At 39.0% G+C, this 17,378-nt stretch overlaps 1 protein-coding gene across 1 annotated transcript in view; it reads left to right on the top strand.

Moving 5' to 3' along the window:
- Positions 1 to 17,378, top strand: part of LOC124596265 (dynein axonemal heavy chain 7) — a 1,038,560-nt gene that overhangs the window by 751,439 nt on the left and 269,743 nt on the right. The window contains 2 exon segments of the mRNA XM_047135340.1: positions 461 to 652; positions 9,738 to 9,964. Of these exon segments, the coding sequence (XP_046991296.1) occupies positions 461 to 652; positions 9,738 to 9,964 (419 nt within the window).

The raw sequence follows: 17,378 nt of genomic DNA on the forward strand, positions 1-17,378 counted from the left end.
TCTTTTTTTCTTTTTTTTTTTAGGGGAGTAGCTTACTGTGGCTGCTTCTGTGTGATAACGTATAACTGGATTGATTCCATATCTTTGAAGGCTTTATGGATTTATGGAACACAATGTATGGGTGAATGAATTAATCCCATTCAAAGGCTTGTGTACTTCTTCCTCTCTTTCACAGAGGCTGTCAGTGTAACCAGTGGATTAAATTTTTTTAAACACACTTCTCAACCTTTCTGTTATTTCTTTCATTGTTTCTTCAGAATACAAGATAAACAGCAGACTGCATCACTCCTTTGGTAATTTAAGCACTTCTCTTTTGGCCCTCCATTCTTGTTTACCCTATTTGATCTATAAAATATGCTGCTCTTTTTTGTAACTACATATTTGAATTGATTGAGATGAAATGATGCAATAATATGACTAATTTGTTTATTTGCAGCTCATAACTTATTAATTTTTGCAGATTCTATATAACAACTAAACTGAGGAACCCTCATTATCTGCCAGAAATTGCTGTGAAAGTAACTCTAGTAAATTTTATGATTACACCTGCTGGTCTGCAAGATCAGCTATTAGGCATTGTAGTGGCGAAAGAATTGCCTGCCTTAGAAGAGGAAAAGAATCAGCTAATTGTACAGGGTGCTGAAAATAAAAGGTAAGATTTATTTGTTATTACATTGAGTCCTGAGCTTTTGTGAAAAATGGCTGCTCTGAAAACTTTGTGCTTTTCATCATAGTGGAAATTACTGCACTTGGAGCAGTGTTCATAATAAAACTTACGCTACTATGAAATTCAGACTTTTCTTCAAGGCAGCATGTAATACACTGCCTTTGATGTAATGCAACATTTAAAAAGGCATAATATTTTTAGTTCTATTTCAGAAAAGGAAGAAGAAAATAATGGACAGAATGTATGTAGTATATCTTGTAAACCTTTTAAAGCAATAGAAGCAGAAGCATGTAACATAATAATTTATACAGTGTATCCTATAAATGGTATTGTGCATATCAGATCATAAGTTCATTTTTTAATGAAATTATTACATGATAATGAATACTGTGAATATAAAATGTGAGTGGTAATTATGATACTTTGTTTTCTGCTGATTGTGGAGTGTAATATGAAAGACTGTAGGGTGTCATTAACTTTCCTTGAAATCTATTATACCACTGAAAATTCTGAAAAGAGTGGGTCTAGGGAAGAACTGAATGGTGGATAGACATAAAGAAGAACTTCATAATCGAAATGTCTCAACAGGCTACTCTAAGGCCCTTTCATGGATGGGATGAGAAAGCTGTTTCTGATATCCACACTTATTTAAATATCCTACAATGAAGCACCAAAGAAACTGGTATAGACATGCATATTCAAATACAGAGATATGTAAAAAGATAGAACATGATGCTGCAGTCGACGATGCCTATATGAAACAACAAGTGTCTGCTGCAGGTGAAAAATTTTGGAGACATCCATAATGGGCTAATGACTAAATACATTATAGAACACATACAGTTTAATCTTACACTTAGGCCACTGTCAACTAGCCTCTTTCACCACACTTTGTTCAATACAAATTTCAAATAATTTGATTTTATGTATAGGAGACATTTCTAGTTTTGCATTATTAACATTTAAAGAGAAATACAAAAGTTTATTTGAGATTATAAACATTTCTGAGCCACACAAATACAGCTACACAAATACCTAGTTTTCAGCATGCAAAAAATGAAATATATAATCCCTTGTTCAAGCAGTGAAACTGTCCTCAGTGGGTTTGTTGAGTATTTGACAAGATTTATTTCAATATTTATGAAGGGCAACTACAGAGACAATGTGTAAAATACATCTCTGGTCAGACATAGTGTCCAAAAGTAAAAACGAAGAATAAACAACATCGTGACTACATAATATCTCATGAACTTCTTTGACAAGCAGCACTTTGCAGCAAGATAATTTTCTGCTATCGCTAAAGGATCCCACTGCTCACCAGTGTCAACAATATCATCTATTGACACAACACCCCAACCATGTAACCATTTGCTTTGCAGTGCTTGCAGTGTCACCGGCAGTGTTGGTTAACCTTGGCTGCATGGCACCTGCACTTGGGTTTGGAATGGGAAGCTGTATCTGTATGGGATTGTCCAGTTGCATGGTTCCAGCTGGTGGAGACGGTGTGTAAATGGGCTTCAATGTGTCAATTGGTATCATCATCAGATTACCGCCAACACCCACCTTAAGTTGTTTGTTGCCCTACTGATCACATTTTAGGGTCCATCATAAGGTGGCTGTAATGGTTTGTGCACAGCATAATACTGAATGAAAACTTGTGTAAATCTTGACAACTCATGGAATACAAATGAATGATAAGACTGTCACTGTCTTGGTGCCATGGAGCACAGTTATCACATGTGTGACAACAGTTTCATAACAAAGTCCAAAGCCTCAATCACATCACCCTGAGTACTGTCAAAAAATTCACTTGGCAGATAAATCATTTGTTCACATACTATCTCGGCTACTGTGGCTCCCACATCCTCCTTGATAGCTGCACAGATGCCAAATAGAACAATAGGTACTAACTCAGTCCAACATTGTGAGTTTTGACAATGTAAGAATGCCTTTAACTGTTGAAGTAGTTGTTCCCCAAGTCCATTTGCCATTGGGTGACACACTGTGGTTCTAATCCTAGCAGCGAAGTGAGGTCCATGAACAGATGTGTCTGTCTCCCTTGATCCATTGTAATGCATAGGGGAATCCCGAAATGGGCAATCGACCTGCTGAAAAGGATGGTAACTACAGTCTCTGCTGTGATGTCTGCCATGGGAAAAACCTCTGGCCAATGTTTTAACCAATTGATTGCCATCAAACCCTTCAGATGGTGGGAGAGATCCTACTACATCAAAATGTATATGTTTGAAATGTTGATTGGGTGGCAGAAATGTGCTGAGTGGTGTATGAACATGTTGTGTATTTTCATTGTGCTGGCATACTGTGCATTGATGTACATAAGCCCTGGAGGCTGCAATGAAACTCGGCCACACAAAATTTTGCTTGGCCGGCTTGGTGGTTCCATAGACTCCTGGATGCAGTGAAGCAGTGGCTTGCTGGGAGAAGCCCTTTGACACAAAAGGATCTGCTCTTGATGTTGACACATCCCAGTATATACAGTCATTGGGTGTTGGCAATGGATGACACCAGAGCTGTAGACTGGTGGATTCTGCCAAAATCTCTCACAGCTCTGTATCAAGCTGCTGTGCTGTTACAAGGGCGTCAAAGCCCACAGTGCATGTGACCTCTTGAATGTGTGATAGAGCATCAGCCAGCACATTCTCCTCGTTGTTGACATGTACAATCATGTTTGTGAATTGTCCAACGAAATCTAAATGGTGAGGTTTTGTCAGGCTTTTGTCGAAATGCACATGCGAGAGGTCAGTGGTCCATAACCAGGGTGAACTGATGCCCTCAAGCATGTAACAGAACTTCGTTGCAGTGGATATGCAGCGAACAGCTCCCAGTTGTATGTGGACCTGTCTCATTGTGCTGAGGAAAAGTTTCCTGCTAAAAAATGCTAATGGTGCCAGCACTGGTTCATCTGTTGCTGCAACGTGGCACTGACTGCTGTATCGGAGACATCAACCACGAGGGTGAGAAGTGCTTGTGGAGCTGGATGAGTCAACTGATTTTGGAAAAGCCTGTAGCATTCCATCAGTCTTCTTCACTTACTCAGCAGGTTTATGCATCCATTGTAGGTACTCATAAGTGCCACGAATGAGGCATGCTTACGAGCAAAATTCCTATAACACTTTGTAATGCCTAGAAATCAATGTAACTCACATGTTATTGGTTGCGTGTAATTCTAGATCACTTCAACCCTCTCTTGTACAGGCTGTGCTCCATAGGTGTTGAAGGTGTGGCTCAGAAACTGCACCTCTGGTGCTCCAAAAGCACACTTCACTGGGTTTATAAGCAAACTGTGTGTAGGAAGGCAGTTGAAAAGCTGGTGTAAATGCTGTAGGTGAACCATCTCTGATCTGGACATCACTAAAACATTGTCAATATAGACGAAACAGAAATCAGGATCATGTATTACTTCATCCATAAACTTTGAAAAGTTTGGGCAGCATTGCATAGTCGAAATGGCATTCTGGTAAATTCAAAAAGTCCAAATGGATTACACACTGCTGTTTTGGAATGTCTTCTGATGCAACTGGTATTTGACAGTAAGTCCGCACTAGATCTGAAGTAGAGAAGATGCATTTACCATGTGTTGTGAGTGAAGTCCTCAATGTGGGGCCCGGGGTATCAATTGGGAATAGTTTGTTTGTTGAGCTGAAGATAATTGTCACTGGGGTGCCAGCCATTTGTTTTCTTTAGCATGTCTGGAGAGGTGAATACCAGCTGCTGCTAGGTGGTTGGCTGATTCCCTGCATCAGCTTGAAGGCCAACTCCTGGTTTGCTGCTTTAAATGTATCTGATTTCAAACTCTGTGGTTGTGTGTAGATCAGTAGACTAGGGGTTGTTAATATGTGGTGTACCATATTGTTTTGTACCGGTGTAAGCTTGGATGACTGCCACATAATCTCTAGACACTACTGAAGGAGGTACTGAAGGAGTGCTATATACCATGAAGCACCCATTGCTGTTCATATTCCAGCATAGTCACTGTGATGAAATTGATCTCAGCTGCTTAGGTTGGTTGTTGTATCCAGAACATGACGTTGTCTGAGGTCTGGAAGTAGTCCAAAGTATGACAAAAAGTCTGCTCCTCATATCAGATGCACTACATCAGCAATTATGAATTGCCTTTTGGATCAATGTTAGAGACCCATGTTGAGATCTAATGTAACCTGTCCATACATTTGAATGTTGGAGCCATTGTCGTCAAAGAGATGACAGTCATCGTGACTACAGTGAGATAGGCATTTGGCCATGTAAACTGACACATCTGTTCCAGTGTGTACCAAGAATGGCTGTTTCATGTATTGCTTAGTGAAGAAAAGGTGACGGCTGTTATCTGTTGAGCCAGTTGCCATCACCACTCAGCCTTTGTCATTGCTTCTCATTTCACATGGCCAGTTACACTTCTTGGCATCTGTACCAAATTGTCTGTGGTACCAACACACCCTCGTGGTTGATGGCAAGCAGCTACAACTCCAAGTTGAGCTTCGATGCCAATGTTGGTTGGTACTTTTCATGCAGAGCTATGGCCTGTTCTGTAAGCTCTGACTGTTAGTTGTGCTTTTAGTGATGCAAATGTTACTCTGGCAGGATTCTCTGATTGTGGTGCAACAGCTAGATAATTTTCCACTATTGCTACAAATTCTCGAATGGAATAACAGGACTTTTCCACCAGGAGAGTAAGTGCAATATTGTCATTGAATAAAGTTTATGTTAAATATACAGGGTGTGTCATAATTAATGGTATAAATGCATGCAGTTGAAATTACAAAATAGTAGAAGCAAAAAGTTTGTTAAAATTGGGCTCTAAAATTCATACCTGAAGAGCTATGAGCACTTCTTCATCTTTGATATTGTGAAGGAAATGTCTTCTAGTGCAGACTCTTCATCTTCAATGTTTTGGGAGCAGGTAGTATGAACCAAAACAAGGAAAATTGTCTGCTGAACATGGGCTCTAAAATGCATATCATAAGAGCTATGCATACTTGCTTAGCAAAAGAGATATATTTTACTGTAGTGAAGAGCAACAAGTGCTCATAGTTCTTAAGGTATGTTATTTAAAGCCCATGTTTAGTGGGTATTTTATTATTGTTGTGATCCACACTACCATGACTCAAAATATGAAAATGCAGAGCTTACAGGAGAAGAGGTTTGTTTCACAATATGAGAGATGAAATAGTGCTCATAGCTCTTAAGATATGCATTTTAGAGCCCATGTTTACTTTACTTTTTTTTCTTTTAGTATTGTGTACTTCCAACTGTGTGTGCTTACACCATTATTTAAGATACATCTTGTATTACTGTCTTTTATTTTATTGTGAATTTTAACCCCATATACTCTGGTGTTTGAGCATACTGCTTTAAACAATGTTTTTGTTTTTTGTTTTACTCTTTTATTTTTTTATTTTAAGAAAATCAACGTGTCACATATATAAAGGGAGCGAATGGATAGTGTTTTAACTTTTTGAACAGATAGTATTTTATTATTTTTGAACAGTGGTTAACATAATTCCTGTTGGGACTTTGCAGGATTTCCCAGTATAAAAATTCTTGATAGTCTCCTCAGGCTTGCTGTTGGATTCTAAAATCAGTGTGACTAAATAATTCAATGCATCTGCTGCTGCTGCTGCTACTGAGTCCCTCTGAAAATTGATGCCGAGGCCCCAAATCATTATCCTGTATACACCTCCATACCGTACATGAGGCATGTGCTGACCCCACAGTTGCTGCCTTCCAAGACTGGGCTGGTGGCACTGCCCTTAGTAGAACACCAGGGGCAATGATATTTCGCACTCAAAGATTTTTTTCAACACTCAGGCTAGCCGCATCAAAGAACTTTGTATTCTAACCACTGCTTCTCAGTATATTTATTCCTTAATGAAATTTGTTGCAAGTGATACATCTCTATTTCCAAGCAATTGCTCAATACTTAGTATCAATTCTAGGAATAAGAACAATTTACATAAACACCTAAAATCACTTACCTTGGTCCAAAAAGTTGTCCAATATTCAGGAACACACACTTTCAATAAATCGCCAGCAACCATAAAAAAATTGGTTTCAGATAAAGCCCGGTTTAAACAGAGTTTGAAAGACTTTTTGATAGGCAACTCCTTCTACTCTGTAGATGAATATCTTAACAGATACTGTTAAGCCAGCTTAAGTAAAAATAGCTGTTTGATTTCAGTTTTGACACCACTTGGTCACAACAATCAAGATTAGGTATTTTGTGTATGATAAATTTGTTAATAGTGCATAACAGCGTTTCATTCTGACAGCGTGTTAATTCTGTAAATATTAGCTGTTCCAGTTTACCATATTGTATTCACCTATTTCAACAATCTCCTGACAAATCATCAGGGTAGTATGTATTATATTCAAATGTTTTATGTTTTTATGTTATACTTTCTGACCTGTTCCACACCCACGAGAATCATCTCAGTTTTTGCGTCTATGGAACGAAAACTGAATCTAATCTAAGCTAATCTAAAAGAGCATTGTGTTTTGATGTGGGATAGTATAGTGTTCCATGTCCTGCTAAGAGAAAAAGTGTTTTGTCTATTAATCAAATCATGTTGCCAATTTAATTTTAATTGCCTCAGTTTTTTGGACCACAAATCACAAGATAAAAGCAAAATGTGGCATTTGTAGTGGAGTACAGCGTGATAGGAATGGAGACATGGAGCGATAAGCAGTCCAACATCACATTCACTGGAATCTTTTGCTCACAATCATTTCTTGATGTACCTGAAGGAGAATCCTTCTTAGTAATGCAGCCTGTCAAAATAATACAGTAGATGCATACAGCAACTTATCTTCAAAAATGTATAGGCTTACTACAATTTTCAGAAGATTTGTAATGTGAAAGATCATCAAATACTTTGTTTTCACATTTAGTCATCAAAGACTGTGTAAATAATTTTCTCCAAACTTTTCTCCTCTTCACTGCACATTTGGAACACAAAATGAACAGAAAAGCTCTCAAAATGTGTGAAACAGAGAGAACTCGGATGTCACCTAATGCCTAAAAAGCAAGAGACAATAAGGTAAATGTTTCAAAAATGAAGAATTGTTCTAGTTACATACACACTGAGTGTTAAGAAAGCAGATTTCTTGGGCTATGGAGTTTGAACCGTGACTGGAGGTGCATGAAGAAGGGCAAAAATATGTGGCCTTTATTCATTATACTGGAGTAATATCATTTTAGATTGCAAAAATTTTAATGAGTTTTGACATCAAGAATGTGTTCAGCTACATTCCAAAATTAGGGCACTACTCAGTTCTTTCAAAGATTTGGAACTTGGGAAGCCCGGCGTATACAAAATTTCCTGTCAGTGTAGGAAAGTTACATAGGCCATTTGATTCATATAGTTCAGGGCATGTGTATGGAACATCGCTGTCACATGAGGCTTCAACAGCCTGAATAATTGGCAGTAGCAGAGTGTTCCTTAAATAAGGGACAAGGGATGAAATTTAATGAGACTATGATAGTTACCAGCACCTCAAGTTTTTGGAACAGTGTTTATAAAGAGGCAATTGAAATTAGGTTGGTAGACAACTTGATTAAGTGAGACAACAGTTTTCATCTTAGGATGTGGAACACACTCCACCATTCTCACTTGCCTTCACTTGTCATAATTGCCCCACCAGCCTAATTCAAAAGCAGATTTCCTGAGCCACCACAGCCAATCCTGGTACTGCTGATCTCTCCAAAAATTATCTTAGGAGTACACCTCTCATCACTCAGTAGTATCAGCTATTTAATGTATTAATCAGCTACTTTGACAGGGCTATGACTTCCTAAATTCATGTTACCTATCCTATGACTCCTATCCCTCTGACAATCGCTTCTGTAAGACTTTGCTTATGCTCCCTCCTACCACTAACTGTACCAACACTGTAACTGGTAAAAAATATACTATCAAAGGGAGATCCACCTGTGGAATGACTGATGTCATGTACCAGCTGTTGCATAGACACTGTTTGGCCTTTTACATTGGTGTGACTGCCACGAAGTTGTTAGTTGAGATGAGTGAGCAAAACAGATGGTACATACTGGCAGCACACAATAACCTGTTACAGAGCACACTCTATTTTCTCTAATTTCTTTGGTTCCAGCATTTATTCTCAGTAACTACACCTTTTTCATTGCTTTTAGTTTTCTGTATCTTTTTATTTATTTATTTTTTTTTCCTGGCCCGTCTATTTTTCTCTGCCCCACATCCCTCCCATGTATAATGTGCTTATCTTTCAGCTCCTATTGACACTTAGGCAATGTTTTGTCAATAGTCTCTGTCTTACTTAGTACCCTGTCTTCCACTTGTAAGCCCTTCCCAACAATCACTCATTCCTTCTTGTCCTGTCTGGAAGGTGTCCCTTCAGCTGGGATTCTAGCTGACTAAACACCACCAGTCATTTTCCTTCAGCCCACTTCCTTCCCCTTCAACCTTTATGTAAGAGGAAGGAGCCACTGGCTCTAAAAGTTTGCACATTTCTTTAAACTTTGTATGTGTTTTCTACTGCCACCACCTGGTGAGCCAATTTTTTTATCTATCCAATTATTGATTATTTTTAATCTGTTGACTTATTGGTTATTTTCATCAATATTAATTGTAGATAGTAATACTTAAGTGTTGAGAAAAACTGGTACTAAATACTGATCCTGAGGCTAGCAACGTTCTTATTATTCAGACAAATATTAAATTGTACAATGCACACTGTTAGTGAGTGATAACTGGAGTTCATGGTGTCACACACATATACCAGGGAGTAACAATGTATGCAGATCTGAAGAACCACACAGGCTCATTTTTGGACATGACAAGTGATATACTTTGATTGATTTGTGAGAAACTTACAAGCAGCCTTTTAATACACACGCATGCACACGTGCACACACACACACACACACACACACACACACACACACACAAATGGGAGAGAGAAAGTGAAGTTATAAAAGAAAAAAATAAGACTGTTGGAGAATTATTGTGCTTGATGTTTACACCTTAAGTGAATAAACATATACATTGATTTTTCTGTCTGTTGGTGGAAAATTCAGGATGCTGAAAGAAATAGAAGACAAAATTCTTCATGTGTTATCTGCATCAGAAGGAAATATCTTGGAAGATGAAACAGCTATTCAGGTAATAAGTTCTTCAAAAGTATTGGCCAATGAAATTCAAGAGAAGCAGGCAGTGGCTGAAGTAACAGAGAAAACTATTGACAAAGCTCGTTTGGAGTACACACCTATAGCTGTTCACTCTACAGTTTTGTTCTTCAGTATAGGTAACTCATTTTAGTAACTCTTAAAAAATATTTAAAAAATTTATTGTTATGTTTATTATTTCAGCAGTTATGAAAAGATGTATTTCACATATTCAGTAACCAAACAATGGAAAATCCAGATGGAATAATGACACTATTATGAAAAGGATAGATTACTACTTACCACACAGTGGCTAAGAGACAGCTGGACCACCCAGTTGCTGAGCACACTGTCTAACAAAACATTCTTTACTTCAGTGACTGAGTGACTGTGCATCCTGTGCCTTCTGGATCCTTCCTACCAACACCAGTTTTTCTGAAGTAAGCAGGTGGGAACTCTCCCGGCAATATATCCTATGTTCCCATAACCCCCCTGACCTCAACCTTTGTTAGTCACTGTCCTTCACACAGCTATTCCCTTCCCTGCTCCCACACCAGCACTACACATCCTTCTGTTCCACCAGTGCCTCCACAATCTGTTTACTTCTCTAATTTCTGCTTCCCCCCGTCCCCTCCTTGGATCCAGCCCTACTGTCTAACCTCCTGATGCAACTAGATGCCGTACCCTGCCCCCATCATGTTCCTGTATGCTCCCACAAGCAGCACATTACTGTTGCCACTCCTACCCTGCTATTTCATCCACAACCCCTTCGTGCTGTCCCTCCCTCATTTCATCCCAGCTTCTTCCTTATCCCCACCACCTCGACCACTTCTCTCTTCACACGTATCTCCACTATATGGTGAGTAGCAGTCTTTTGTCTCCACTTTGTGGTGAGTAACAATATATCCTTTTCATAATATTAACATATACAGTAACTTTTGGTTGAGGGACCAGTAGTTTTAAATGCAGTGTTAAGTGAGGCAATAATTGAAATTGTTGGGTCTCTCTATAGACCAGTTTTTCATTTATCAATTTCCTAATGGTTTACAAATCAGAGTTTATGTAACAAAAACTGGTTCTTGTTAGTTCTGAAAATAAAACCTAAGATAACTAGAATCACTGCCTTGGCTCATTCACTGGTCAGGCCAAGGTTTACAGTTTTTTTCATTTAAATACCATATCAGCAAGAAACCTAATGTACAACATTTTAAAGATAAAGGCAAATCCCACAACGACATATAAAAAGAATCATTATTTACCAATTGCCAGTATCTACCATCTATCACAGGACTGAATGATTCTTATGATTTTTCATTTAATTTTATGTTTCATATGCCTCTTATATATATCTGTTAACATTCATCTATCAGTTACTACAATTTAATAATTAGAGGTCTGGAACTCGAACCTCTAATTTTGTATTCCATCACTTCATCTGACTTCTATCATATAGGTAAATATATCTTTCACCTCAAGGTTTCACATTTATTTAACGCTATTGCCATATTTTCCACTTGCTCTTTCCTATTCCCTTTGATAAAGGACCATAAAGTTTCAAAAGTAAAGGCTCAGTAATTGTAAACTTCCATTTTCCCTTTCACATCTCCCACATATGATCCAGTTTTGGTGTCTGAATTCAATCACTATTGTGTTTAGAAATCTCACTTCTTATTTTACCGACATTACATAAACAAAATCACGGAGAAACAGAGCAGTGTCTGCCCTTGATTGGTGTTACACACTTTCATGCTTTCTCATAATGCTTTTAACCAACACCTTTTACCAAAACCAAGGTAGTAAGGTACAGGATCAAGAAGGAAAAGGGATAAACAATATCTGTAATAAAGAAAATATTCCAAAAGTAACCTAAAATGTTTCCTGGAGAACCAGTAGGAAATTTGTGAGACTATCTTGTTTGACAAATTTGTTAAGGCTTTCATGGCCACTTGTTGACAAACTGCCTATTGGCTTCTGTCTCGGGTTCTTCGGCCAATGTTCATCTAATGATTTTACTGACGTTTCGCCAGCAGAAGTGGCTGACATTGTCAAAGCTCCACCCTCCACTGCCGGTGGTGAACTGGAGCGGAGCTCGTGGCCACAGACTACATGTACCTGGCGTGCCAATGTCTGAGGGCTTCTCTGCAGTCGTATCCGGTGTGGTTCTCCTCTTGCTACCTGAGATGCCCGTTCGTTGCGGTACAGGAGGGCAGGATCCGTTGTGTTTTTGTATTTCTACAGCTTCTCTGAACAAGCGTGTGTTATAGTGCTTCTCTACAGCCAGAACTTCTGTGTTGGCGAATTTTATTACGTGGGTGGTCTCACTCAGTGCGTGCTCTGCCACGGCCAATTTCTCCACCTGCCTCAACCTGCAGTGTCGCTTATGTTCTTTGATCCTGGTGTTGATCGATCATCCAGGCATAAACTTTTCCGCATGTGCATTGTATACTTGGCAACTTGCAAACCTATGGTGTGGTACAGATACGTCAATGATACTTTCTTTGTATGGAGCCATGGTGAAGAACAGCTCGGTGACTTCCTAAGACACTTGTAAAATTTACCATGGAAGTAGAAAAGGACAAAAAACTGCCATTTCTAGATTTGCTGGTCACAAGGGATGGCGAAAGCCTGAGACACAACGTGCATCGAAAACCAAAACACACAGACCATTACCTACACAAACTATCAAACCACCACCCGAGCCAGGAAAGAGGCATGATTAATACACTTGTAACATGAGCAGGATGAAAATGTGAGCCACAGCACCTCAGACGTGAAATGCAACACCTGGAAAGTATTCTGAGGAGCAATGGGTACTCCACAAATTATATTAGAAGTGTAACGGAACCAAACACTCAGCGAAGTAAGGAATCAGAAAAAGAAGTGTCGAGTATGGCCTTTCTGCCATACATTCCCAGAGTAAAGACAATTTTCAATCAGACAAGGAAGATCAAAGGGTGTCTTAGATTGGCAAAGGAAAAAAGGGACCCACTTGCAATGTCGGGATTGTACCATATACCATGCACATGCGGAAAAGCTTATGTCGGAATGACTGGACGATCGATCAACACCAGGATCAAAGAACATAAGCGACATTGCAGGTTGGGGCAGGTGGAGAAATTGGCCATGGCAGATAACGCTCTGAGTGAGACTGACCACATAATAAAATTCACCGGCACAGAAGTTCTGGCTATAGAGAAGCACTATCACATGCACTTGCTCAGAGAAGCTGTAGAAATACAAAAACATGCGAACAGTTTCAACAAGAAAGAGGAAAGCCTTAAGGTAGATGGATCATGGCTTCCCCTACCACAGCAAACGACCGTCGCAGGTAGCTGGAGGAGAACCGCACCGGAAATAACCACAGAGAAGCCCTCGGACATTGGCGCACCAGGTACATATAGTCTGCGGCTGCAAGCTTGGCTCCAGTTCACCACCGGCAATGGTGGGTAAAGCTTCGACAATGTCAGCCACTCATGCTGGCGAAACGTCAGTAAAATCATTTAGATGAGCATCGGCCAAAGAACCCAAGACAGAAGCCAATAGGCAGTTTATCTTGTTTGAACTATGTTTATAAATGTAATATATTGCTAATGTGATTCATGATGCTTCTGTTGGAAAGTCACTACATCACTTATCTTACACAACTGTTCTAACCCTTTTTTCTTTGTGTTGATAATTTTATGTTTTGAAAATTACTTTACTTTCTGCAATGATGAACAAGGTTTTATCAGAAGGACACAAGAGAAATATTTAACTATGGAGTCATAATACAAATATATATATATATATATATATATATATATATAGGTTTTTTTTTTTTTTTTTTTTTTTCAGAATAACATTGCCAATAGAGAGAAGTAGTTCTGTGCAAATGTTCTGTGACTAAACTTAAAAACTGATATTACTGAAGATCTCTGCAGTCACTTATCTCTGGATACACAGTTTTACTGCTATGCTACAATAAAAATTAATGGCTGCAGGGTAACATCAAGCTGTGGAATAACTTCGGAATAAAGTTAATAAATTTCCCTGGCTTACAAATGAGTGCAATATAAATGATTGTGTGATCCTATGCTTATAGTTCAGTATCATTAACTGGATCAGCTTTACTCTGTCTTGTTCTGTTGCTTCTTTGTTCACCTACATCAATAGCTTCCTTTGTTTTGAATAATATTTGGTTCCACTAATAAACTATAGTCTTATCATTCTTCAAACCAACATAGTGTTTCTGTATTACATGATGCAGTTGTTTATAAAATTAGTATGTCATTATATTCTTAACTGAGCGTCTTATACTACACCACCCCTTTAATCCAACATACATGTGACATCACCTCATCTGACAAAATCCATAATATCTCCATTCTGGCTTGTTTTGCATCACACTGTGCCTTTTCTACGTAACATAATCTATGGCTAAATAAAATGCAGTAAAGCAGATCACTCATATTGTGCCATCTGAATATATTACAGATTTCCCAAATTTAGCTGAAAATAACTAGTGCTGTTTATGCTATCTACATTTGTGATAATTATACATTATTGAAAGATTAAAGGTAACCACTTACCATATAGCTGAAGCATTGTGTGATTAACAGGCACATAGAAAAGACCAAAATGTTCTTGAGGTTGTGGACAGTGTCCTCCTTCCGAAGAACATCGTCCTAAAGCTCAGGAAAGTTCTCAATCTTGTTTTTGTACCTGTCAACACTCTGTGGCTCAGCTATGTGGTGAGTGATAAACTTTGCTTTTTCCACTATTTTTATTCCACTCATGATTTTCTGTATTCATTGATTTGTTCTAATGTAGAAATGTCAAAGAAGAAACCAGGCATAGTCAGGCCATGCCAGGTAGGTTAGCAGTCTAAACAAGTTGATGTCCGAAATTACAGTGACTTACTATGGCCTAGCTTCTCCTTCTGTCTCATTTGATGTGTGAGACTCCTTGTCTCCTACCTTCCAAACTTCACAGAAGCTCTTCTGCGAACCTTGCAGAATTAGCACTCCTGGAAGAAAGGAGATGAAGTACTGGCGGAATTAAAGTTGTGGGGACAGGTCATGAGTCATCCTCGGGTAACTCAATTAGTAGAGCACTTGCCCGCGAAAGGTGAAGGTCCCAAGTTCGAGTCTTGGTGTGGCACACAGTTTTAATCTGCCAGGAAGTTTCATATCAGCGCACACTTCACTGCAGGGTGTAAATCTCATTGTGGAAACATCCCCCAGGCTGTGGCTAAGCCATGTCTCCGCAATATCCTTTCTTCCAGGAGTGCTAGTTCTGCAAGTTTCACAGAAAAGCTTCTGTGAAGTTTGGAAGGTAGGAGATGAGGTACTGGCGGAATTAAAGTTGTGGAGACAGGTTGAGAGTCATGCTTGGGTAGCTCAGTTGGTAGAGTACTTGCCCGTGAAAGGCAAAGCTCCTGAGTTTGAGTCTCAGTCCAGCATACAGTTTTAATCTGCCAGGAAGTTTCAATGCAGGTGTTGCATGTCAGTCTGTGTATTGGTGGCTACACTGAGGGAACTTAGTAGATATAGCGAGTGTCCTAGCCAACCTGAATGAGCAATTCAGGGCTGCTTGTGGATGTCTTCTCTGTTGTGCTTTGATGAGAATTCTCAGTCATATAGCAGGGTGCTCTGGTCTGCCGGAAATTGTTGGAAAAGTGTTACTGGTATGATCACCTCAGGCATTTTCTTTCCATTGCTGTTTGTTGCAGTGTCCTAGGGAGTTGAACTTTGGGGAGACACTTCACTGTAAAAGTGAAGCCAGCTTCCTGTACTTCTGGTCTGTGCCAAAATGGGTAGCAAGATTCATCAGTCCAGTGGTGAATGTACCCGCTGGACTATTGTGAACCCATTGTGGTGAAGAAAGTGATAAGCATCGTCTCTGTATCTCAACTGGTTGCTGCAACTATTTACAGCAGGTGATGTTTCACCTAGTGACCATTACAGGATGTTACCTTTGAGGTGACAGTATGAGCTGAAACTATATGACTTCTGTGTTACATTGATGTTGGTGGCTCTATCATCTCAGTGAACACACTTGGAATATCAGCACATGCAGGTGCATGTATGGTTGCCAGCCATGATGTATTTTGGAAGGCATGCAATCATTGATTGGCATTATTTCAAAAGTATGAAGAAAAGGTATAGCTCTGCCTCTGTGGGTATTTCTTCATGGCCTTTGTCATCTGTTGTTCAAACATTTGAACCATGCATTATGCACCATTAGGTGATGGTTAGAAGGGTCCTACTGAACTGAGTTTGACACCACTGCTTGATGATAAATGTGAAAAAAGTTGAGAAGTGAATCATCCACTGTCTTTTACAAGGTGCAAGATAATCCTTCTAATGTCATGATTTTTATTATTAATTTATAGTGGCATCTGTGGTAGTCTATCACATTCTGACAACAAAAGGATAGTTTGACTGTGCATCTCCTACATTTAAGCAACTTTTTCTCAAGAAAGTATGTGCAAAATCCAGATACCAACATTCTTGTCCAGGGTTTCCAAGTTTTAGGCCAAGAAGTTAATGTCTGAGGAAGAGTTGGTTGGTGTTCATACACTGGGTACATGTGAAAGTTGTTTTGATATGTAGTCAATACCCATTTTTCATCCAGGTCATTCTCCTATGACATCAGTGTACCAGCAACAAAACGCTTACTCTTTTTGTTGTAAGTAGAATGAATTTGTCAATGCTTAACAGACATTGTCTAAATCAGAACGTGGTTCATAGTGGTGCATCAGTTGAAATTAGTAATCTAACTCACCATTTTTTTCTCAGCCATTGTAGTACTTGCTGTAGCATGTGATACCTCATTCTGATTGGGATGTTTTGTTTGGTTTCTTGTGCCATTAAGTTGAGTTGAATCATTCTTCTGGTCTACTGTTGAATTTGGTCCAGGATCCATTATGAATTGGGATGTCCAGTATTTATGTGCCTGTTGGCCAGTTCGTAGTGTATTTCGTCATTGTAATTGCTGAGCAGTAATACCCACTGTCGAAGGGACTGATCTTGACTGTTATAATAGCTTATCCCAGGAACCAAAAATGGCTGACACAGGCTGGGATTTGTAATTATATGAAAATGGATGCCACAAATATATATTTTAAATATAATCACGCTGTGTATAATGGTTAGTCAAGCACTATTGTACATTTAGATTACATGTTATTCTTCCGAAGCTGGCTCAGTATGTGTGTATCTGCGTGCTGCCATGAATGGCTGCAATTGCTTTACATTCTTGAATATCAGCAGCTTATATGAGGTATGTCCACAAAGTAAGTTCTGATATTGATTGTACAAAAATCTGCAACTGTTAAACTACATTTCTACATAGCTTCCGAAACTTTGTGGGCACTTGTCATAGCGTGGCACAAGTTTTTGTATGCTTTCTTCATAGAAGGTTGCCACCTGTGTGTTCAACCATGTAGTAACATGTTCTTTCAGCTTTTCATCATCATTGATGCATTGACCGCCAAGGACAGATTTTAGGTTAAGAAGAGATGAAAATCGCTATGGGCAAGATCCAGGCTGTGTGGAGGATGATCAAATGCAT

Source organism: Schistocerca americana, chromosome 2, assembly GCF_021461395.2.
Source record: "Schistocerca americana isolate TAMUIC-IGC-003095 chromosome 2, iqSchAmer2.1, whole genome shotgun sequence".
Taxonomy (NCBI): Eukaryota; Metazoa; Arthropoda; class Insecta; order Orthoptera; family Acrididae; genus Schistocerca; species Schistocerca americana.